This window comes from Cinclus cinclus, chromosome 16 (assembly GCF_963662255.1).
Source record: "Cinclus cinclus chromosome 16, bCinCin1.1, whole genome shotgun sequence".
Taxonomy (NCBI): domain Eukaryota; kingdom Metazoa; phylum Chordata; class Aves; order Passeriformes; family Cinclidae; genus Cinclus; species Cinclus cinclus.
Window position 1 is genome coordinate 318499 of NC_085061.1, and position 24939 is coordinate 343437.

At 52.4% G+C, this 24939-nt stretch overlaps 1 protein-coding gene across 1 annotated transcript in view; it reads right to left on the reverse strand.

The window, feature by feature from the left end:
* Window positions 1-5481: 5481 nt before the first annotated feature.
* HS3ST4 (heparan sulfate-glucosamine 3-sulfotransferase 4) overlaps window positions 5482-24939 on the reverse strand; it is a 50639-nt gene continuing 31181 nt past the window's right edge. The window contains exon 2 of the mRNA XM_062503557.1: window positions 5482-6118. Within this exon, the coding sequence (XP_062359541.1) occupies window positions 5482-6118 (637 nt within the window). The remainder of the gene's footprint in view (window positions 6119-24939) is intronic.

Here is a 24939-nt window from a genome sequence, read left to right on the forward strand (position 1 = left end):
GTACATCTGTCAGCCTCTGCTCCTGCACAGGGCACATATGGGCAAGTGCTGATACCTGGTATTAGTCCTTATATTGCAACTAAAAACTCCAAAATATCCCTGTTGGTGGCATAAAATAATTGCAATGTGACTCTCAAATATTTCTTCCTGTACCAGAAGTTAGAAGAGCATCTTAAAAAGCACCAAAATTTTTCTGATCATATCTTTTTCCCAGCAAGTGACTCATAGAGGGAGAGCTTCTGATGTTAGCAAAACCAAAAAATCCCAAGCACAGGGCCCCAGGAAGTCTGGGATGTGAAAGATTGTTTAGCTGTTTCTGCCTGGGATGTCACAGGCTGCTGGCACAGGGTGCCAATGCCTTGGCACCGCAGGGTGCAGGGTGATGAGCACTGTTCCAGGGAGGCAGTGGCCAAGGTCAGGGTGATTCCAGCTGACCAGGCTATAACTGGTCACTGCAGGGTCACAGCCTGCCCAACTAAAAACCCCCACCCTGCCATCCCCTGGGCTCGGGTGCCAGGACAAACCCTGGTCCCACAATGTGAAAGCTGGTGCAGGACCTCTCACCTGACATTCCGGGCTCTGTGTTTACTGGCACTGGTGCACAGAATGCTCCAAGCTGCTTGCAGGAATGGGAACAGCAACGAGCAGCAGGGCCTGATATCACCATCATGTCAGAGCCCATCTTGGGCATAGAGAACCCAAAGTGATGGTATTTGGGTTCTTAGAGGGGTAAGGAGGGCTCAGCAGAACTGCCTCCTTGGATGGCTGGAGGGCAGGCTGAGCTGTTGAAGAGCCTGACACATTTCCTTGGGAATCTGGAGGGGCACAGAATTCCTCCAGGGAACTACAGACCTGTCAGTCAGACCCTGGTGCTGAGGAAGCTTAAGGACCACATCATCCTGAGTACCACTACACAGCACATACAAGGGATCTGGCCCAGTTTAGGTTGGATATTAGGAAATGATTTCTCCATGGAAAGGGCTGTCCAGCCCTGGCACAGGCTGCCCAGCACAGATAAAATCACTATCCCTGGAGGAATTTAAAAGCCATGTAGACGTGGCACTTGGGGATATTGCTGAGCAGTGGCCTCGGCAGTGCTGGGGGAGTGGTTGGACAATTCCATGGTTCTGTGATGCTATGCAGTAAGTCATCCTTATTCGAAGGGCTCTGTTTGAAATCTGGCATCAGCAATACAGAACATGTTGCATCTTTGCTGGTACCCCTTCAATCTGGCTCGCAGGAGATCCTGGAGGACGTGACCTTGGAGGCAGGCAGCACATCGAACCTGCAGCACTGAGCATCTCTGCAGCAGCAGCAGCCTGTAGGGGACCGGGCAGTTAATAAATAATGAGGATGTCAAAGATGACAGCAGGGAAGTGGGAGCAGGGAGCAGCTTTGCAGCCTGCTCTGACAGCCCTTGGCAACCTCCAATTCCGAGTCGTGAGCCGGCTGTGCTCATCACTATGTGAGGGGGGTGCAAGGGGTTAACCCTGCCCGGGGGTGCCAAGGGGTTAATCCTGATCGGAGCACGGATGGAGATGGGTCAAGGCACAGCTGATCCAGCTCAATATGAGAGTGCCTTCCCCAGGGCTTGGCTCGCGGGACAGGACACCAGCCCCAGTGCTCCTCAGGACATCAGCTCCTGTCCTCAGGTGTTTCCTTCAAGGGTTGACTTACACCACGCCACAACTCAAAGATTAAGAACCTGAGGTGTAACTGATCTTCTGATGGCTTTTTAAATACCTGGTGAAAGGGGGCTGTTTTCCAAACAGCAGAATCTACACCAAAATAATCTTGATTTGAATATGTATTCCATCCTTGTTTGGTAAATATACCCAGTGTTAATGGTGGTTAATGGTGCCTGTAATTGGTGTCTAAAGTTATTTAAAAGTAAATTTACTAGAAAATAATTAGCAATTTTATAGTTCACTACTTCCTAATTTTGTCGATAAAAGTTTTTCAGTGGTTTTTATCAGATGACACAATAGGACCATGCTGTGAAATAACCTTTATTCAAACAATCAGGAAACATTGCACACAAAATAAGATAAAAAAAATTTCCTTCTAATTTCTTTGCCTGGCAGCCAGCCCTCTCTCAGCCCACTCTTTTTATTAGCCACTGATTTACCCTTAATCAGCAGCAACTGAAATCCCCCAGGCTTTGCTCAGGGATTTGTTCTTGGTAACTTCAGGGGCTGTACCCCAAACTGAGAGATCAGTGAGGAAAACTCTCCCCCACACCAGGACCTGCAGGCTGGCTCAGGTGGTCCTGGCCCTGGCCCTGGCCCTGGCCCTGGTCCTGGTCCTGGTCCTGGTCCTGGCCCTGGTCCTGGTCTTGGCCCTGGTCCTGGTCCTGGCCCTGGTCCTGGTCCTGGTCCTGGTCCTGGTCCTGGCCTTGGCCCTGGTCCTGGTCCTGGTCCTGGCCCTGGCCCTGGCCCTGGTCCTGGTCCTGGTCCTGGCCCTGGTCCTGGTCCTGGTCCTGGTTCCTGCAGCCTGTGCCTTCCCAGCCCCTCTGGCTGTGGGGCCATGGGCCATGGGGAAGCTGGGCTGGCAGGGGGCAGCTCGTGGCCAGCATTGTCCTGCTGTGGCTCCTGTTGTGGCTTCATGGGCTGCTGGTGCTGCTGGGGGCCAAGAGAAACAGAGGCGAGAAACGCAGCTGCTACAATGATTTATTGTTTAGTGCTGGGGTTCCAGGGTTCAGCTCAGGACAGTCACATCGCTCAGGTACAGAGACACTGACGGACAGAGACGCACTGGGGAGGCAGTGACAGCACAGCAAGTGAGGTTCAGAACAGAGCCACCTTCCATTTCCAGTCTCTGAACCAGAAAGTACCAGCTTTTCCAGAACAATGAATCACTCAGTCTGTGTATAAAATTAAATATAATTTATGCTTTACTAATTGAAACCAAATACAAAATTCAATTTCCTGTGTATTCTAATGCTGACATTTGAATAGTTTTTTTTTTAAAAAGTGTTATTAACCTGACTCTCATTTGGCAGGCCTCTCTCTGGCCAGATAGAAAATACACCCCCCCCAACCCCCCCCATCCAGCCCCAGCTTCACTGGGGCATACATGGGGGGCATTTCCAAAGAACAAAACAAAATAACACCACCCCCAGCCGCCCAGGGTGACTGGCGTGTCTCTGCTCCCTCCCAGCAATGCAGGGCTGGCAGCACTACAGCTGCACCTGGGGACAGGGCTGGGGGCTGCAGGGTCCTGTCCCACCCTGCTGAGGGGCTGGTGTCCATGGAACAGGCACTCAGGGCAGAGGAGCAGGGTCTCCTCTCCCAGTGGGCACCCATCAGCTCCTGCTGAGCTGGAGATGGCATCTGGTATAAAAAATAAACCTCTGAATATATGGCAGAAATAACAGGAGTGAGTGTGGGGGGCAGGCAGAGGGGCACAGAGTGTCCCCAGCCCACCCAGCAGCCACCACAGCCCAGAGCTGAGCTCCTGGGTCAGGCGGGCAGAGCCACCAGCCCCAGCAGCCAGCCCCACACCACACTGGGGTGCAGCACTGGACATGGGCAGAGATTCCCAGATATCCCTCTGGTGAGGGGGACACTGGAGCCCCTTGTCCTCCATTCATCATCTTGCACCAAATAACAGGTTTCATGTAGGACCTCTTCTGACATTTTAGTAACGTGTGAAACACCATAAGATCATTCTTATATACTTCCAATTTTCCTGTAGCAATTTGGGAGTTTGTGAAAGCTGTGCAATGTCAGGAGCTGTTTGTGAATCTGCCCAGGCTGATGGGAGCTGATGGGATGTCCACAGGGACCTCAGAGTTCCCCTCCAGCACGGGCCAGTAGTAAATGGTGCAAAAGGCTTCAGCTCTTCTCACCCAATCCAAGGCACCATTTCATGAGTGATGAGCCACAGACAGGCCCTGGAATCCTGAGCAGGCTCAGCTGGTCACCCAGTGAATGCAAGAGCGATTCCATCCGGCCAGCTGGAGCTGCAGGAATTCCTTCGCCTCAGTCAGAGCCCAGCCCTGGTCCTCCAGCAGCAACCCACCCTGCACCTCTGCTGGGGACTTACCCGGTGGGAAGGGGCTCCCATGTGGCTACACCCCAAGCTGGAGGTAGTCTTAGCCCTCAAAGAGAGCTGCCAGCAGTGTCTGAGCACCCTGAGAAATCACCATGCAAGGGACCCTTTCAGCAGCTCTGCATTTCACCTTTGCTCCCCCTCTGCCTGGTTTCCTGCAGCAGTGGAGATGGAACTGTGCAGCTGTGTGAAAACACTGCTCTCATTGTCTGCTGGGCCCAGCAAACAGCTCTCATGACGCTGGGGGATTGAGTGAGGATATAGGTTTATCCTATAGTTTCTACCAGGATTTGCAAATTTGGGTGACTTGGTCCTTTCCACTAGAAAACACAGGTTTTGTGTGCTGAGCAGTGCTTGCCCTTGGAATGAACAGCTCTTTTGTAATTCTGAAGTAAGATGAAGGCTGCTTCCCTGTTCTGCAACCCCAGCTGTCCACAGCGAGCAGCAGGGATTGCATTTTCAAGGTGCAAACGAATGGCAGTGCCAGGGGTCCTGAGTGCCAGAATCCTGCAGCCACCTCCTGCATCCCACTGGCAATGCCTGGCTCCAAACCATGGAGCAGGGCATGGCACAGCCTTGCCAGGAGGTGCTGCCTGGACACGTGTGGCATCACACTGTGCCTTGGCAGCCTGGCTGGGCAGTGGGAGCCTGGCTCACTCCTGGGGAGCTGGGAACATTCTTTCAGCTTCCAGGAGGGTGGAGATCTGGGGGGACCCCAGTTCTGATCTCACTGAGCATCTCAGCAAAGAAGGAACAACTCTCTTCCAACAGTGGAGGTGCTCCCATCACTCAGAGGAGAATTGAGGCCAGGTGGCACTTGGTAAATTCTAGTTTTAGTGCAAGAAGTAATTGAAACGTTTGGTGCAAATGAAGTTCCTGTACATAGTTCCTTTGCAGCATAACTGGCTTTATTCCTTCCACACACAAAGACCAGTGTGCATGTGAGTGCACAAGGCCTGAATTTACCAGATCTGATGCTGCTGTTTGGGCAAAACTAAAGTGCAGGGCAGGAGAAATCCAATCTATGGGTTTGTCCCAGTGCTGGGTTCTGGGAGCCACCCTCTTGCCCAGCTCACTGTGGCAGGAGGTCTGCTCCTTGCCTGGCTGCAAGGGGGACACCAGCAGCAAAATGTGGACACAAAGTGCCCCATGACCCTGAGGAGCCCTGCTCCTCCTGCCTCCTCCTCCTTCTCCTCCTCTCCCCTGCCCTGACCCCAGTGTGGCCGTGGGGAGAGCCCGAGGGCAGCCCGAGGTGACAGACCACGACAGTTCCAGAACTGGACACGTGGGGCCACTTCTGCTGCAGCCCTGACAACACAAGAACCTGTTAACACACAGGGCTGAGCCTCTGGCCCCAAGAGAGTTTTGGGTCTCAAATGATGATTCATATCCCAAAAACAAAAAAAATTTTTTCCTGATTTTGTGGTTTTACTTATCGCTTTCTTCCTGCTCCCACTGGAAATCTTGGCCTGTCATTTGGTAAAACATGACATTGAAGGGTTTGTAAAACTTCCGCAGTCTGTGGATGACATCTGGGTCTATTTTGGGGTGAGTTCGACCCTTGGACTTGCCCAGACACCGGGGAGCACTGCTGTCCTCTGGCTTCTTTAGACAGGGAAACCCCTTTGTTTTGTTAAAATAAAAATGCTTCTCTGTCACAATCCTCTTGAGGCCTAAGAAGTCCTGGACCTTGGCCATTTCCCCAGCTGGGTCAGTGATGAGCCTCTCACCACTGACAAACAGGATCTGGGAGAGGGGGAAGTACTGGAGCCAGTTTTCCAAGTGTAGGGCATAAATCCCAATGCGGATAGCACTCCAGGAGGCATCAATGAGCCCCAGAGTCCGGTTCTTGAAGGCCAGCACCTCGAAGGTGGGGATCTCTGGCTTTTTGGAGAGGGTCTGTGTGTAGTCAGAGATGGCCCTGGTCACCGGGTTGCGCACCACCACGATCAGCTTCGTGTCCTTGGCCATGCTGTGGATGCGCCGCGGGGCCTCGTTGGTCACGAAGTAGCTGGGGGTCTTCTCCATGGTGATCTGGCCCTCCAGGGTCTTGGGCATCACGTTCCTGTGCAGAAGCAGAGGGGGTGGTTAGTGAGGGGCCAGCAGGGCTGGGCACCTTGTGCAGGTGTGGGTGGGACATGCAGGAGGAGGGATGCTGTCACCCCTGCGTCACCCCCAGACCCAAGTCTTTCTGCCTTTGTTTCTTCTCAGCCCCTGGCCATGGGCATCCCAAATGTAAAGTCGGCCTTGGTGACACATTATGCAGACAATTAGCCATAGGTGTATGTAGACCAAAGCTAATTGACAGGAAAGCTGCACAATACCTGCCTGTTCAGAAAGCCATCTGCTCCATTTGCTCAATTGAGCCCATTCACTCAGAGCCGTGTGCGGAGCGTGTGCGGAGCAGTACAGTTCGGATTACACAGGACCTTTTTGTTATGATGACATGCTTTTAAATGTCTCAGCTACTAAAACTTAATACAGAATAAGATCCCTTGCTTCTAGTACAATAATTAAATTTATTTACTATCTTGTGTGTGAGAAAGAATGACTTTTCTTTTATCTCTAATTCACATGCTCTGTCAATAATTAATTGCTGCTGGGTGTTGAGCTTCCTGTGCAAGCACTTTTATTAGCCAAAAGGAATTTGCCTACTGGATAAATTAGCATGTAGCAAGATTTTCCTGGATAGCATATTACCATATTGTAAAATGAAACTGCGGTGAGATAGCAGTTATGTCTAAGAAAATGAAGAGGTAAATCCTCATCCCAGTGCCACCAGTTAAGGATTATCACAGCCAGCTAGAGGGTGATCACAGAATCCCAGAATAAGCTGAACTGGAAGGTACCCATATGATATCCCCTGCAAGAGTGTCACAGCCTCGTTCACCCTGTTGTGCTGCCAGGTGGCACTGAGGCTGCAGGCTGTGCCACACCAGGGACCTGCCTGCTGCCTACACCCACCCACTCTGTGCCCTGGCTGTGGGCAGCCCCAGCCCTGCCACAGTGCCAAGGACAGGAGTGGGGTGGCTGCCCCAGGGAAGCACTCCTGGCACTGGGCAGATCTCCTGTGTCAAACATGGGGGATGGTGATGCCCATGGCCTTGCAGGATTATCCCTTTGTATTGCAACTATTTTTAGTACAAACATATGGTGAGGAAATAACATGAACAGGCCTGAAATGGCTCTGTGAGAGCACCTTGGGCAGCCACAGCCACAGCCACAGTAATGCCGACGTCAGACTGCTGGGGCCCAGGAAGACCCATTTTGGGAATAACACAGCTGAAGCCTGGGGCAGCAGCAGGTGACAGGGGCAGCCTGCTGGATGTGCTGTCAGTGTCACCTCGTATTACACTGCTAGAGGCACAACTGCCTTTGACACCCCTGCAATTTGTGTATTCACTGCTGGTGCCATCCAGCCCACCAGGCTTGTTCTGCTTTTGGGGGTGAGGAAGGGTCTCCTGCCAAGGTGAGAGGGTGGGTGTGGCACCCACAGGGCTGCCAGTGTCCTCAGCACTTCGGATGAAGAGGGTGGCACTCCTTGGCCGCCCCTGTCCTGCTGCAGAACCTTTCCTGTTGCACGGTGTCTGTCTGAGTAGCAGCAGTGTGGCTGCAGGGCTGCATGACTGGGGCCAGGCTCTGTGGGGGTGCCCATCCCTCTGGCACCAGGTCCCACTTCACCTGCCTTCCCAAAGGCAAGGGAATGCAAGCCTGCCTTGTGCCCAGAGCACTCTGGTGCTTCATCCATGCCTTGCATCAGCCACCTGAGTAGCAGTGACACAAAGGGAGCGAGGATTAATCAGAACAATGCATCTTGAGGTATTTATTCCTTTAAGAAAACCTTGGGGGCTGCAGAAGCTGCAGAATTACTGACCAGCTTCCCTCAGGAATCCAGTATCCAGATTTAACAGTCCTGTGGGAAGGAAGCAGCTTTTATGGCTATGCTCATCACAACAAGGCCCACAGTACGATCAGGGATGAGCCCTTGGGTGTCCACTGCTGTACTACAGGGGTGGAGGACTGGGGGTTGCTGCCACCAGCAGTGCTGCTCTGTGCCCACTCTACAGCCCATGGATATCAGCTGGTAGGGGAGGATGGACAGCGAGCCACCTGCAGCGAGGGCAGGAGCCACGAGGGCATCCCTGCCCCACAACAGCTCCAGATGCCCCAGGGCACGTGGTTTGGTTTGTATAAAACAACATATGGGGGGGTATAAAAGAAGTATGAACAAACATGTTAATTACAACTGCCCCTTCAGATGATGTTACCACAATAAACAGGAGCCGAGAAATTGCAGGGCTAATAACCCGGAAATGTTGCCACATTTAAGGATTGTGTTTAACTCCATGCACAGTAAAGTCAAACGGATGGATGGGCTGGCCCTGAGGAGAGAAAATGGGGAAGCAGTGATCAAGGAAAAGAGGAGGGAGAAGCAGATTCAGCTTTTGCTGTATAGTTTTAAGTGTAAAGCTGGAAGCCACAATGTGTCCTCAAGACACCCTGGCCTTGCAGTGCCCGGAACAACTGTGGCTCTGGGACGTGCATAGAGAAAGGCTTTACCCCAAACCCTGCTGTGTATCAGAGTCCCTCCCCTTGTGCTGCCCTGTGCAGGTGATGGAGGCTGGAGCCTGCAGCCCAGGGTCAGGTGCCTGCACATGATAACTGCTGCCAAACAGAGAGCAGCACACAGCAGGGCCAGCTCCTGCTGCTGGGAATAACAAGGGTGTTAAAGCTGGAGCAACCGAGCCTCTGGCACAGCAGGAATGCTCCTCAGAGCAGTTAACCTTCACAGAGCTGCTGCCATGTGCTCTGCCCTAATTGCGTGTGTGCTGGCGGAATCCTAACCAGCTCTGCTTGTGCAGGCACAGCCACGCTCCGCAGCACTATCCTGCAGAGCCTGGTGCAGAGCAGTTTGCAGCCTGGGGCTGGGCTTTACTCCCTCCAGAACACACTTTGTCTTTCCCTGCAGTGTTTGTGTCCCTTTTGAGGCCAGTCTGGCTGCTGAGGACAACCGGCCATGGAGTGCCTGTGCTTGAGGTGCTCCACAGGGCACTGCAGGAGCTGAAGTGCTGGAATGGGACGTGTCTGCTCATGGCTCTGCCTCTGGTGTCTCCCCACCACCGTCTTTTCTCTCTTCATCACTGCTCACCTGAGAAAGGGCAGCAATGGCAACAATGCGCTGGCATGAACAAATCCTCTGCTCCCTTACAGCACAAGCATCATCCCCCTGTGCTTGTTGGTGCAGCATCACCACACTGTGCAGTGCCAAAGCTAAACTGTCCTGCTGGCCTTGGACCCAGGAATTACCTTGTTAGATACATATATATATATATATATATATATGTATATAGATAGATAGATAGATAGATAGATAGATAGATAGATAGATAGATAGATAGATAGATAGATAGACAGGCACATTACTGAGTACTTGCTTGGGCCTTTGCTATTTCTCTCCTTTGTTGTTCATTGCCCAGCGCTGTGCCCAGGGGCTGAGGAGGGCCAGGCTGTGCACCCCACGCCCCTGAGCTGCCCAGGGCCTTGCTGCTGTCCCTCCTTCAGGTTTCTGCTCTGTGCCACCGTGGGTGGCACACAGGACAGCTGGCTCCTGCCTGCCCTGGCTTGAAGCAGAGGCCAGCTCTAAGCCCTCGTTGGGAAAATGTGTTGCAGTAATTGTTCTTAACTGCTGGCTTCAAACAAGCTCTTTATTTTCAAAGGATACATTTTATAAATTTGCGAATTTGCATGTTGCCAAAATCCCCTTGAGGTTTATTTAAATCCAGATTATCGTGTTTATTCCTTCAATCACAGCTGTCATTTATCTGTGTGTAGGCAGCTTGTTCATGATGTTGCAGGTTTCCTGCAATCCCACTCAAAAAGAGTCTTTGTTAACTGTATTTTCATGTTCTCAACAAGAGAAAAAAGTTCATAGCAACTCCCAGGGCTTGGGGAATGGCAGAGGAGGACAAAGATTTGCACGGCTGCCATGGAAAGAGGAAATAGCCAGGTGCTGCAAGTGTCACCTGCCTACAGAGCTCCTCTGTGCTGCTCCTTGGGGTGGAGCAAACAGCTGTTTTTGTCTTCTGAAAAGACAAACATGAATCCTTTTCCTTCTTATTATTAACACATTCTGGTATAATTGCTTGAGCTGTCAGCTGTGACCTGCCAGTAATTCAGCAGGCGTGGGACTTTCAAGGGGAGAACAGCATTGCAACTGAGCCTGCAGTAAGCATTAAAAGCAGAACCCATTTGCTATAAGCCCCCGAGTCAAATCTCTTGTTGAATTTGTTCAAACATAAATTTACAGCTGAATTTACATAGGTTTAATGTTTTATAATCTTTTCGGTCTGTGAATCTATATTCAAGAGTGAGTGCATTAGCTCAGAAATATTGTGCTTAACGCTGAAAATAATTTTAATCTCTCCAAAGTCCAATCCTTTGCACATCACTAAACCTCAGAAGCCAATCCCTTCTAATAAGAGACACAAAACTTGCATCTGTCGCTGCCTAATAGATTCACATTGCTCTAATTCAAACAGCTCACATATGTCTGTTAAAAACCACTAAACACAAATTAGAAAGCCCTTTCAGAAAAACAGGTGCCAGTTCAGACTGGGGGCCAAAGGAACACAAACCGTCCCCAGGAGACTCACTGGAAGAGTTTAATGGTTAGGAATTTGGTGGCTGGGAGAAGGGGGTGAGCCACCCCTCTCTGTGATTGGTGTTCTGCTTTTGCAGGGCTTATAACCCCAAATTAGTGGCTGCCTGTAATGCTGTTTTCCCTCTGCAAGACAAGGAACTTTCCCTCTTCCCAAAGTTTCCAAAGCCATTCAGCGTCCATGCAGAACACTCCCGTGAGGGGCAATTTGGGATTGCCAGGACATGTCCTTGCTGTGTGCCAGCCACGTCCCCAGCGTCCCCCAGGCCGTGCAGATGAGGCAGCCCAGAAGCCACAGCTGGAGTGGGGATCCCAATGCAGCAGGGAACAAGAAGCAGCTGTGGCTCGGGAGTGTGTCAGTGTCCCTCAGCAGGGCCAGCCTTTCTCCCAGGGCTGCCTGGAGCCGTGCATCTCTCCGTCCGTCCGTCCGTCCGTCCGTAGCGCCGAGGATGCAGCGCGGTGCGGGTTGCCATACCAACGCAGGTGCTAACGTGTGTGCACTAACTGAGAGCTGATCTGATCACAGAACGGCAGCTTGGGGCTGCCATGGCAACCGAGATGCCGAATTGGAAACCGTGTCAATAGCGAAGGTTTCGGGAGCGGCAGGGCCAGTGCCTGGGGGCTGCGGCCACCGCGGTGGCTACCACCCTACACAGGCCGGCACGGCTCAGGGCACCCACGGCGGCTCGGCTGCTCCTCGGGGGCCACCCCCAGGACCTCCATTCCATGGGGCACGGCCCCCCTGCTCCCTACCTGTCCCCTCTGGTGTCTCTGCCAGGGGTGGCTGCTGCTCCCCGCAGCAATCCAGGGCTCGGCTCCGCAGCCCAGGGGCTCAGGGCACGTCCCTGCAGGGAGGGTGCAGAACACCAGGACTCAGAACACCAACCCAGCCACACCCCCAGACGCTGAGGAAAATGCCTTTGGAGCACAATCTACTTCTAATGTGATTTTTCACAGAATCGCCTCGTCTAGAGTCCAACAACCACAATGAAAGGGCTTCTGTGTCTCCACAAAATGCAAAATCTTTAATGGATCATTGGCATGTGCTTAAGTTTGCCTGGATAAGAAGTCACTCCTGAGAACCTGCTATTGATTCTGTCAAGGATTCAAAGGTTTTATAGGCATCGCTCAAGATCTCTTTAGTACTTGTACCTTCCTAATGGCTCTCATCACCGACAGAACTGGAAACATCCCCAGCACCCCGGGAAGCAACTGTGTCTGTGCCAGGAGTCGGAGCCACGCTGCTGGCCAGGAGTGGCCAGGCTCCAGATGGCCGGGCAAGCCTCCTTGGCACCCTGAGGGAACTTGCCCCTAAAGGAGCAGCCTTTCTGTGCCTCCTCCGGGTGTTTAGGAGGTGGGGCAGACACCGGGGCAAGGAAAAGGGGCAGGGGGCACATCCTCTCCTCCTACCACTATGCAGCAAAATCAGTGGGCAGGTGGCTGAGTAGCAGACAAAAATATAAATATGCTCTGATTTCACTGGGACCATCTGGCTCAGGCATGATAGGTGGGTAGGAATGCTATAATCATGGAGCAGAGTACTAAGCTGATCCATTAAAGTCTTTTAGCAGAAGCAACTATGGAACCTATATTAATCTGGCAATGCTTTGTGAACAGACATCACAAGGTTAGATCCATTCAGCTGCAATTAAAACCAACCCTCACTGATCAGGCTAGCTGGGAGAGCTGCTGCAGCATTGTGTTCCCCAAGGCTCTCATGAGTATAGACTGTTGATACTTGCACAATGTAATCTGAAATTATGATCCTAGTGCTAAATCTTGCTTTCTTCTGTTCTTTCCTCAAGTGGATCTCCTCTGGGATGTGGCTGCTGCCTTGTGCCAAAATCCCTTGTCTGTCAGTGCACAGCTCTCACACAAATTGGATAGGCTCAGGTTAGAGTTGTGGGGTTCCTGATGGGGGCTGCCCTTCCCCAGCAGCCTCCTCCCCAGCAGCTGTGGGATGTACAGAGGCATCCTGGCTCCTCCACCTGGGGAGCTCCTGGCAAGGCTGGAGCACAGGGCACATCTGTGTCAGCACATACCTGCTCAGGTGTCACAAACAGCCCTCAGCACAACTTGGCTTTGGCTGTGCAAAGAAATTTCAGATCTGTGGATGGAGATGTGTATTCAGTGGAACTTTATTTGACCAGGGATAAATTTGGTCCAATCTTTCCAATTTTAGTGCAAGATTTATTGTGGGTCAACAGTCAGCCATGGGGCAGGTTGTAAAAAAGGCTGGAAATGTGTATTTCTAACCCCTCTGCTGTCAAAATGATTTTGACAAAGTCTCACTACCATTCTCTACAGAAGTGCCATGATCCTATTCACTGGGAATCTCTTCGTGTCGTCTACCAGATTTAATTACTATATCAGTCACAGTTATAACAAAGCACTGGAATGAGGACTCACAGGCCAGCAGGGATGAGTTCTGCCTCCTCTTACTGAGGATGCTCAAGTCCAGCTAGTCTGCACCCAGTCCAGATTTCCCTTCAACACAGGAGTTCAAGTCCCCTCGGTGCCAGTTCACTTATTTCTACTGTTTTGTGCCTGCCCCATGCCAGTGCTCAGCTCTGGGGCAGAGCTACACGAAATGCTGATGCACATGCAATGTCTGCAGGACAGAAACCTCTGAAACATGCACATCACACACCTTCCCTTCCCACCCCCTCGGGATTCCCAGTCTGGGAGTTCAATACCAACATGCAGCAGGACGAGCCCCCAGCAGCAGCCGTGCTCTTCCTGGCCCAGGCAGAGCAGCAGGAGCCCACAGGGACACCCGTGCAGGATGCTCCCACCCAGCTCAGCCTTCACGGTTGCTAAGTGATGCCTAGGAATTTTCAAGACTGTCAATAATAGATGCTGTGGGTATTGCAGGCTGTGGTTTCTGGAACAGCCAGTTGGATGTGGGAAAGCTACAACTCATGGGGAGAGCTCTGTGCACACCTTGCAGCATCACCTAACACTGATCAGACTCAGCTGGGTGGCTCAAACCACTCCAGTTTCCCAAAGATGGGATGGGCCCTTCCCAAAGAAGGCCAGGGAAATAAAATATTAAAATACAGTGGTTTAGAGCTGAATATCCTGAGGAGTCCTTGTTCATCTTCTGGAAAACTTAATTCTACCAAGAAAGACACCCTGGCAATAATGGCTGCCTAAGTGAAAGCACCAGGGCTGTATCACACTAAAAGCTTTTCAGGGAAAAGAGTAAATAAATTTCATTCTTCAGATGTATCTGGATCTTATCCTAACGCAGTGCCAGGGTAATAGGTAAAGCCATCAACAGCTAAAAGGCTGGGAATTGTTATGGAGGAGCGATACTGCCGAACAGGCTGGAAACAGCAACAATCGTTCACACCCTGTGCTGAGCTCCAGCCCCGCCGGGGACGGGAGGAGGACTCCTGCCCTCCTGCCACGGGGACCAGCACCAAAAGGCTGGACACAAAACCACCACCAAGGCTGCCACAGGAGCCCCAGGCTGGTCAGAGGTGGTGGTCAGGAGCATGACCCTCTGCACCTTCACACCCGCACTCACCTGTTCCTTTTCTGCCTGTCAATGAGATGGGTCCGTGCACGCCATCAGTGCTGCAGCAGAGCACCTGACGGGGGAGGTGGTGGGCTCTCAGCAGTTCCTCGAGGTAGCCAAGCCAGCTCCAAATCCCTCCACAGAGACAGAGCGGCAAGATCTTCCCAATTGCATCAGTCTCTCCACTGTCCAATATTCCACTGCTAATCTACAGTGCACCAGTGTTTGCATGCGGCCTCTGGAGCCCAGCAGATGCCCTGAGCAGAGCCCCAGTGCTCCCCTTGCTATGGCAGGCAGCAATGCACACCAGTGTCCCAGCCCCTTCTCTGCCTCCTCCCCATGCAATTGGGAACCACGGCATCAGACAAGTCCTGCAGGGCCAAGGCATCTCCCAAAACAACTGCCAAGGACTACCCAGATCCCAGGCTCATCCATTCCCACCCCAGAGCTGCTCCTCTGCCCTGGAGGGAGTGATGCCAGACAGGCTGCTGCCGAGGGCACAGCTATTTATTATTTGCTTCTGTTGATTATTTTGGGGTTTAAGCTCATTTATTATGTATGCAAGAATGGTAATACACTGGCATGTGAATATCTTTTAGACATACAATATCCTTATTATTCAAAATGGCTTTTCCTCTGTAATTGAATGGTTTACCTTATTATTACACTATGTTAATGACCCAGCATTTCCATTTTTCTATAGGATGCTTAATTGTAAGCAAAGAGCAATCAGAATCAGAGATGCCATCTGTAATTGGCGACGTCATAATAACAGCCAGAACTGCAGGAACGAAGCACCAAAATAAATAAGAGTGGGGAGAAAGCTGGCCTGAAACCCCCCAGGAAGGTGCTCCAGGCTGGGACAGAGCCCACCCACACAGGATCCTCTCCCCACACTCTGACAGTTTGGGCATTAACAGAGATAGAGTGCTATTGATATCAGTTTGTACATTTAATCGGTTTTTTTGCAGTTTTCAGCGAGATGCGAACTATATCCCTGTCCAAGGCATTTGGTTCAAATCAGCTGAGACAGAAAATAATCAAGATTTATGATTCTCATTCTGACTCGGATCACATAGTCAGTGCAAACGGCACCACAAAGCTTCCTCCTGGAGCCCCAGTGACAGCCCTGTGCTTGCCCTCACACAGTGATTTAATGTCCATCCCAGGGACTGTCACCAAGCTGCTACAGCTCCACATAAAGGGGACTCCAGGTTCTCTCCACTATCCCCAGGGGTGGCACTTGAGGGGCACCACAACCCAGTCCGGGGTTGGTTGGCACAAATCAGTAAAACAGCACTCTGCAAAATGAAAGGGAATTAATCATGCTGTGCCTCCCAGCACAGCCCAGAGCAGCCTGTAGCAGGAGCAGCCTGTGGCATGTCTGACCTCCCTCACCCAGAGCCTCCCTGCTGGAGAAGCACACTGCGAGTCCTCGCAGGTGAATTGCACCTACCTGCAAGAGTCAGGGGCCCGGGAGCAAAGGGAGCCCTGGGACTGCACAGGGAAGGGCCAGGGATGGCTCAGCAAGGGCCGTCAGCACATCCTACAGGCAGCTCCATTTCCAGGGGCTCAGCAGCAGCCCAGGGAGCCAGAGCTCTCCAAGAGCTCAGCTGGGAAGTGAATGTTTAGAAAAAAATTCAATGATCCAAAACCAACTCTAATAAAACCAGCCAGGTGATGGGAACAGAGCAATGGTGAGGCAATTTTCAAGCCATTTTGAAGGCAGCCATGCTGTGTGCTGCTGGCTGGACAGAGTGTGCTGTCACTGGCTCCTGGGATGCTCTGGTGGGCTCTTGCCCAGACATCTGCTCCCATCAGCACAAGATGGATGTGAGCCCAGGCCAGGCAGCCCAGCCACAACTGCAGAGGAGGGCCCTGGCACATCCACGGTGCTCAGCAGACCCGGGAGCTCCCCTCCCTGGGCAGCACAGCCTCAGCACGTCAGCCCATGACCCCCAAATCACAGCCCTTCCGTGTGTGGTTCATGGGAAGAGAGTTCTGTGATCCTGCTGCCCAGATTCCAGCATCCAGGAATGGGGAGATGGGAGCAACGTGGGACAGGGGCTGGGACAGGGAGCTCCATGGGACAGAGACTGCAGGCTCTCCTTGCCTCCCACACTGGCACTGCCCGCAGTAAAGGCAACAGCAGGGCAGCCACGCAGGCTGTGCTGCTGGCACCACTGGCACTGCTGAGTTCTGTCTGTCAGGGTTTGTTCAGCCACCTTTCCCCACACACTGTGTGAGGCACCACGCAGGGTTAGCCAGGGTTCTCTGTTAATTCACACATGTGGTGTAACATCCAAGTGAGTGAAAAAACAGCCTGATGCCACTCCAGTCAATAGAGTAAACAGTTCGTGGTTTGGATAAACAGAATTACTAGTGTTGAAGAGCTCTGGGCAGCACTGCACAGTCTGATTAGTGTAAATGCTAAACACAAACCAATTAACACCCTCTAAGTCTGCTTATCTCATGTCACTTAGTGCTAAAATAAAGGCTAACACTAAATACACACATTGATTTAGCCATTAAATCTAACATCACTCAAAACAGTTAATTACATCACTGAGAAACAAATAAAGTCACCTGAATTTTCAGAAGCTGCTGTATTATGAGCAATGACTCAATTGCTCCATCCAGCACTAGGGAGTGACTGCTCATACTGAGAACAGACTGATACAGCTTCAGCCAAAAATCAAACCTGGGCCACAGGCAGAGGAGACAGGTGACATCCCTGCAGTACCTCAGGCAGCTCTGCTGTGCAAGCACTTGGGGCTGGCCTGGTGCTGTGCCACCAGCTACAATGCCCAGGTACAAACATCAGTGTTACTAAGAGCATGACTGCTTGGCCAGTGCCAGCCACGAACCCCAGGCATCCATCAGCTCTGCTAAGGAAGAGCAAAGACTCACCACAGTCCCAGCAAACCCCACCAGCTGCCAGAGCACTTTTTGAGAGCAAAACCAACACTGACAGAGCACCCACCTCAGTCCCCGAAGAATCAAAGCTACTTTGGGTTTGATTTGGGCTTTATATGCTTCTTCAACTAGAAATTATTGAAAGCTGCTATGTGGGATGCTGATGATAGGAATAACCTGTCTGGGGGTATCCTGCCCTAGCAAGCACCAGGAGCAGGCAGGGAAAGATGTGTGTATGTTAGCAGGCAGTGTGAGATGTTTACATTCCTAATTACAAGGGCTAATTCTTCGCTTTGGCCAGGTATCCCTTCTGCAGACAAGGTTAATGGGATGTGAGAGACCACAGCTGCCACAGAACCAAGTGAGGAGGACAGGCAAGAGACAGCAGCATTAATCAGCAAGGAGCCATGCAAAAATGGTTACATCAAGCTGTTTGGAGGCACGGAGTAAAAATAAATCTCCCCGAGTTTAATATTCTGCCAGTCAGCTTCTTTTTGTAGGTGGAATCTATTAAAAATTATCTTTCTGCTAAAATGCTAAAGTGTTTCTGACATTTAACAGCTTGCTTTGAGCAAAAAGGTGCAATAAATACATAGGAGAGCTAATTGGCACCAGAACAACCAACATCCAGCCAGCACGAGCAAGCACTACTGTGTCAGCCCCTGACACCTCCAGCACACCCCAGCATCTCCCTTGAGTGTGATGCGCCTGCTCCCATGTGCCCTGCTCACCTGGGGGAACTGGGAGCTTCTCACCATCATCCAGTAACTGCAAATGGAGTGCTGGAATCTGTCCTACCCAAGTCTCCACTTCAAGGTACTTGGTTGCTGCAAGTTGCAGAAGGAGCTTCTTGGCAATGTGGTCTCAATAAAAATTAATGCTTTAACAAGAAGCCAAATAGCTACAGCTAACGTTCTTCTGAATGAGATCTAAATTTTATTCATAAGTATCAGTGTCAGGACTAAAATAACAGTTTTATGGACACTGTGAGCATAAACAGCTCTGCTGATTCAAAAACAGAAACTGCACTTCTGAATGAATCAACGTGTTCATTTGGAACAAAAGCACTGCTCCAAATACATGTCTCAAATAAAAGAGAAAGCCAGAGAGTGTTTTCCTGATGAGCCTGCTTCCAAGGAATGCACTGCAGAGGGGAAGGGCGACAGGGGAACAGTGACTGGGACCGTGCTAGGGATAAGGAGTAGGACACACTCAGGGACTGCCTGGGACATGGCTGGAGGTGGGGTGGGATGGTGTCTCCACCTCATCTGCATGTGGAAAAGAATGACAGGTGAGAAACAAGAGTGCCACACTCCTGCAGAAATCCCTGCTGCGTGCCAGCATTTGGGACTGGATGGCTCTGAAATGGCCTTTGTTTATTTGGGGTCAATGCCTTGGAAAAGGGCCAGAGCTGTAGGGCTAACAAGTACTAGGTAAGAGATTTTTAGAAAAATAGCTCTTGGAGAGTGGACTCAGACAGATAGAAGTCAGGTAGCCCACAGTGTGGTATGCATGTGTGGGTACTGCCATAACCATGCTGGCCAGAGAGATTCCAGAGCATGGTTGAAATGGGGAAACACATTGCATATTCAGTGAGGAGGTTGTGTTAGTGAAGCCTCTGGACAGTTTATTTACTTTACAAGTGCAGTTAAGGGTCTTGCAAGAGGGAAGCACCAGCTCCAGCATTCCCATTCCCACACCCCTTCTGCAAATGGGAACAGGACCAGCGGGACTGAGCACTTCCAGCCAGCACTGAAACAGCCCAGATACCATGATCCCTGTCCAGCCCTGAGAGCCCAGGCTCCTGGGGTGAGACAAGCCCAGTCCCCTGCCTGGGCAGCCCCAGGCCCCAGCAGCCCTGTGAGCTCTGGTTCTGTGGGGAGTCTCTGTCTGGGAGAGCCTGGCTTTGCTGCTGCAGTGCTTCCCATAACCGGGGCAATATATCTGTGGCCACAAATGAAAGATCAATATTTATTTAACAGACACACTACCCTTTAGAGGCCCTTAATTGTAAATTAATCATCATTAGCTGGCAGCAATTGAACAGGCTGAAAACTGTGATCGCTGCTAGCCCCCAAAGTAGGATTTGGTGCAGGCACCAGCAGGAGGGGAGTGGGATGGAGGTGAGAGGGGAGACAGGGACCCACACTGGGACTGCTGCAGCCAGAGGTTTGCTTAGCCCACAGCAACCCAGCACTAGTGGGACAGAGCTCTGTGGGCTGGGGACCCCCCCAGAACGAGGGGCAAGCCCTGGAGCAGCCAAGTGGCTCTCACCCTGCAGCAGCCCGAGCCCTCAGCAGGACACACATGGTGCTCTGGCCCCAGTCCCAGCTCCAGCTGGAAGGGCAACTGCAGGTTGTTTCTTCCCAGATTTTACAGGAATACAGAGCAGCAGAGCAAGCAGCAGCTCTTCCTCCCAGCTCTCAGACCCATGGGGTGTGAGACTGCCCACAGGGATCTGTGCTGCCAGAGGGATCCAGGGGGACACGAGGACATGCACAGCCACTGGCACAAGTGTTTTAGAGAGCACTGCTTCTCAGACACATTGGAGGACTTTGGGGATACTGGTGTGCTCTTTAGTCTGGGGCTTTGGGCAGCTCTGCCCTGTTTCTGGTGTCACAGTGATTAAGAAACAAAATCTAACATCGTCCTTGGTGGGAACACAGGCGAGTGCACAGGCCCCAGGGCCAGCGGGCTGTGTGGGGAGAGCTGGCAGAAGGAAATGCAAATTCTCTTTCTGTAAGGATGACAGTGGCACAAATGTCGGCTTTATTAAAATGCAGAATTATTTCAGGGCCCTTTGTTTAGCTCAGAGCCCAGAGGTAATTTATGCACAAGAATGGAGCTGTGAGGGCTGTGCTCGGCTGCCTGGCATTGCCAGCAGTTCTTGGCTGGTGCTCCTGGTGTGAAGGTTTCCAGATCTGGAGGGAAGGTCTGGGAACCCACATTCTCTCTGCTTGCTCTTGCTGAAGAACTTTTCCTAGCCTCACAGCTCCTGTGTACAGCTGCTGTGGATGGAGGCTTTAAGCACTAATTAAGTGCTTGCTGATCAAGTCAGCCGTCCTCTGTCTGGAGACATTCCCTCTCTGCCTGGAAACAGGGGTCTGGGGTCTGCTGCAGCCCTGAAAGCTGTTGAGGGCATCCTCCCTGGTGATGAGGCAGGACCACTGCCATTCTGAAGCCTGGCCAAGGAGCCTTCAGAGGTGAGGAGGGGCCCTGCTCTCTGCCCCACCGTGGCTGCGAGCCACTCCAGTGAGCTGTGGCCACCAAACACATCATCACCTCTGCTCTGCCCCAAGTACCCTCAGGATGGGCAGTTCATTGACTTTGAAGCCCATGAATTCTCTTTGGGTTTGGAGACTCACAAGGCAATATGAGCTTCTGCAAATTCTGATCAAAACCTGGGGCTTAGCTGGCACTTCTGCAGCTTTGGCCTCTGTATCAAAGGCATGCATGCAGGATTTGGCAGAATAAATTCCAGAACCTGGCACAGAGATTACAATTAGTTTCTTATGAATAAATACTACAACTTGAAGGGGTGAGGTTCAGAACTCCAGCATGGCTGGAGCTGTTCTGGTCCCATGGACAGCTGAGGGGGTCCTGCAAAAGTACAGGGAAAGCATGAAGCAGGATTTTCCCACAAGCAAGAGAAGGTGGACAGAAGTGAGGCCTCGAGGTCCCTGAACAGCAGCAGGAAGGTCACTTGCCCATCACCACAGTCCTGGGAGAGGGTCCAGCCACCACCAGTGGCTCAGCTGGAGCTGCCTGAAGGCTCAGACCAGCACATTTCAGAGGAACAGGTTTGGCAGGTGCTGGACACAGCCCAGGGGCACAGAGGGATGCCAGGATCTGTCCTGGCAGCAGCTGGGGTTGCTGCAGCAGCAAGGGGTGCAGGGACCAGCGCCAGACACTTCACCTCTGCTGACCATCACTGCGAAGGCAAACAGGCTGCTGGAGCTTGTTAACAGGGAGGTTTATTGAAATTAAACCTTTGCAGCAGGTTATGTGCTCTTGTTTTGAGGAGTTTAAACCATGTCCAAGATCAGGCTAGATTAAATCCTTGACTTCCATTACTGCCCAGGAAGCCTCATCTAGGCTGATTCGCGTTTTCATCTGCATACTAATGCTGGGCTTTAATCAGCAAGGAAACCTTCCAGCACATTGCTTCAAAGGCAGATGTCTGCAGTGAAAGGCAAACAGGGAGTAAGCCCCTGTCAGCTTCATTCCCCCTCTCCCATGCCCCGTACACCAGATTTGCTGTGTCTCAACTCAAGGGACGTGGGGCTCTGCCATCTGACCCCGTGAGCTGCGTGTCTGGCATTAGGCTGAGCACTGCTGGGGCTGTTCTTGAGGAATATTGCCGTGTTTGACACAAAGCCTGGCTTCACTGAGCCAGGTTTATCACCTGGTAAAGCTGCTGTGCCCAGACATCACAGCCAGAGCAGAGGGCCCGCTATTAACGGGGAAGGAGCTGGGGAATAAATCCGGGACTTCTGCTTTTGTGCAGGTGGAGTGCAGATTTATGTTACAGCAGAAGATCCGTGCTGTCTGTGTGACTCCTAAATCCCACCCTGCCCCTCACACATCGATCCTGGTAGCTGGTCACAGCCTGCAGGCTGACAGGAGGAGGGATGGAGTGCTGGGAGCGGGGGAGATGGGAGCCTGGAGCCAGCCACCCTTCTGGAGGGAGATACTATTCTTAGGCGGGTATTTGGAGGCAGTTCAGAGGAACCTGCCTTGTCACACTTTTAAATTCCTCTCTCTGCAGTGGCACAGTGACAGAAGCCTTCCCGTATGGCAGTGTGGGAGGGAAAGCTTCCGCCCGCCATTGCCTGCAGTGGATGCCAAGCTGGGCACCTGCCACTACACGGGCTGGCACCCCGAGCTGCACTGGCTGCTCTGGGCACACACAGCTACAGCCAGGGCAGCACAGGAAGCAGGTTTGCCACACCGGGTGGTATTCCTGGCCACCAAGCACTGATTCACGGCACTCAAACACCCTGTCTCAACCCCCAAGAACCCCTCTTCCCAAAACCTCTTCACTCCTCATTCCTCACATGGCGATCTCCTTGCTACTCATGCCATCAATTACTACACAAAATAATCATGTTAATCCCCACCTCCATTAGCAAACAGACAATGAAATCCCTGATACTCAGCAGCAGCAGGGTCCCGGCACTGGGACCATGGCACAACCTGCAGAGACACTGGTTTGGTGGCACTGGGAGAGCATGGCTGGGAAGGAGCTGAAGGAGTCCCAGGTTACATGGAAGGAAAATGGGCACAGCCTCAGCAAGAAACAGTTCTGGAACATGAGTGGCTCCATTCCAGCTGACACTGGGGCATGTGCCACCAGCCTGTGCTCACTGTCACACTGTCACTGCAGGACACTCCACACCCCAGAGCCACTGTCCCACTGTCACTGCAGGACACACCACATCACGGCCTGAGCTCCTGCCTGCCCTGCTTCCTGGCTGCCAGGGAAAACATCGACAGCTCTGGTTCCAACAGCAAGCACTGCAGCTCCACAGACTTTCCTGGAGAAAATGTCTCTCCTCTGTACTTGAAAGTTTCCAGCAAACATGTGTTGCAGGTAAGCAGGGCTGAGGTCCGCCTGCACCAGAGGCAGCCCTGCAGCCCCGCTGCGGCACACAGAGGTGCGAGGACATTAATCACCGCTGCTGAGCTCCTTTCCTGCCTCTGTGTCACAGCCCTAATTGTGCTTTTTAACTGGAATGTCTTCCTGGCACTCGCCCGGGGCCACGGCTCGTTCAGATAAGGCAGACCCGGATCAATGCCGCTTGACAGGCGATGCACCCAGATGCATTCCCGATGCTGTCCTCGGGCACCGCAGCAGCCAACGCTGCCCAGCCTATGCCCTCGGAGGGAGAGCATCCTCCAGGACCCCGAGTGCTCCCATCCAGAGGGGAGGGAAAGGAGAGCATCCTCCAGGACCCAGAGTGCTCCCATCCAGAGGGGAGGGAAAGGAGAGCATCCTCCAGGACCCAGAGAGCTCTGCAGTGACAGTGTGTCAGTCACTGCTGTCACAATTGCTGCCCTGTGCCGCCGGTCTCTGCCAGGGGTGATGTGTCCAGCACGGCTGTATGCTGCCGTGCCAACACCACAGATCTTCACTGCTGTCCCTGCACAGCCTCCCAGGGAAACTGCTCACACTGCCAACAACAATAACCCAGCCTAGACTCAGCTGCTGCTCGTGTGTGACCCCCTTGCCCTCGAGGGGCTCTACAGTACAGAACATTGGGCAGCTCTGCCTTTCATGGTTGTACTGAGCCCAGGACAAAGCTGAGGAACACCCAACCTTCTCGGCATCACAAGTAATCCCATTCAATGTTTCTGTGTTATCTGACTGGTCACAAACACCTCGCTTTAAGGCAGAGCCAGCTCCTCTGGCTGCAGCTGGTGATGCTCAGTCTGAATCTATCACTGCTGCCCACAGCAGGTGCTCACACTGCATCCCAGCTGCATGGCCCGAGAGCTGCAGCCAGTCTGGGAACACATGCTGGCTGTGGCCAAGCCACTTCTCCCACTTCACCCGGAGCTTTTCCAGACTCTCCAAACTTGCTGTGCCTTTTGCAGCTTGAGGGGACAGGCCATGCTTCTTTGGAGGCAGCAGGACTACTTTCCTGCCTGAAACAGAGCTCTGGGCAGCACGGTCTCCATCTGGGCTGATCACCTTAAAAGCCTCAGCCCACATGGATGCATTTCCAACCAAAAGCATCTCTGGCTGAGGAGTGCTTGGGGACCAACAGTGATGGATGAAGGTGGTGGCTGCCCTGAGCCACCTCAGGCTTGTATGGAGAGACATCTCCTTCCTGTCAGGGGACAAAAAAAGCTATAATCCACTCTAAGTGATGCTGAGATTTTCTTATCCATCACAGTGGCAGCTTGTTAATACCTACCCAGGGCCCAGTGCTGCACAGGCAGCAGAGGAGAAGCAGGGCAGCAAAGCCATGCGAGGGTCTGAGGGGATGGAGTCACAGGACCAGCAGGATGAGCCCTGCTGGCCAAAGCCAAAGGCAGACGCCCAGGGAGAGGATGTGTAGCACTAGCCCTGTGCACTCCCAGGGCAGATGGAGACCCAGGTGGGTTTTGAGAGTAGAAGAGAAGATTTGGGGAGTTGTCACGGCAACAGCATCACTGACTGTCAGGGTGTGCCAGAGTGGCATTGCCTCTGAATCCAAAACCTTCCTCCAAATTAGCTCCAGAGCACACCATACTGCCTTTGCAAACATGTAATGTGCTCCTGTCAATCTATAAAGCCTTCTTTGTCAAATGGCTCTTCCCTGCCTGAGCAGCATTGTTCAGTGCAGCCCCGGCATGACAGCCCCTGCATGCCACAGACCCTGCTGCACGCTCAGCCTCTCAGCTGGGCACAGCACCCAGCCCTGTGGGGAGCTGTGAGGAGTGAACCTGCCTGCAGAGGGTCTGCCCCGCACGGCCCGGTACTCGTCACGACTCCTACGCATCCCCCAGATTTACTGACACATATCCTCAGCGTATCACAAGGAAAGGTTCAGCGTTGCCAGTCAGAGCTGCCAACAGCCTTGCAGTAGCCCACAACTCTAACACAGGCATTTTAATGTGGCACTGCCATGTGCCCAGCAATGCCCGAGTCAGCAGCTGCCAGGTGAACCTGCTGTCCAAGGGTGGTGGCACAGCCACCAGCCCTGCAGGGCTGCAGCTCCCGGCTCCTCATCCCACTGGACAGACCCCAAAGAGCTGCGAGGTTTCAGCTGCCCATGCTGGGGACTCCCAGCCAAGCCTCAGC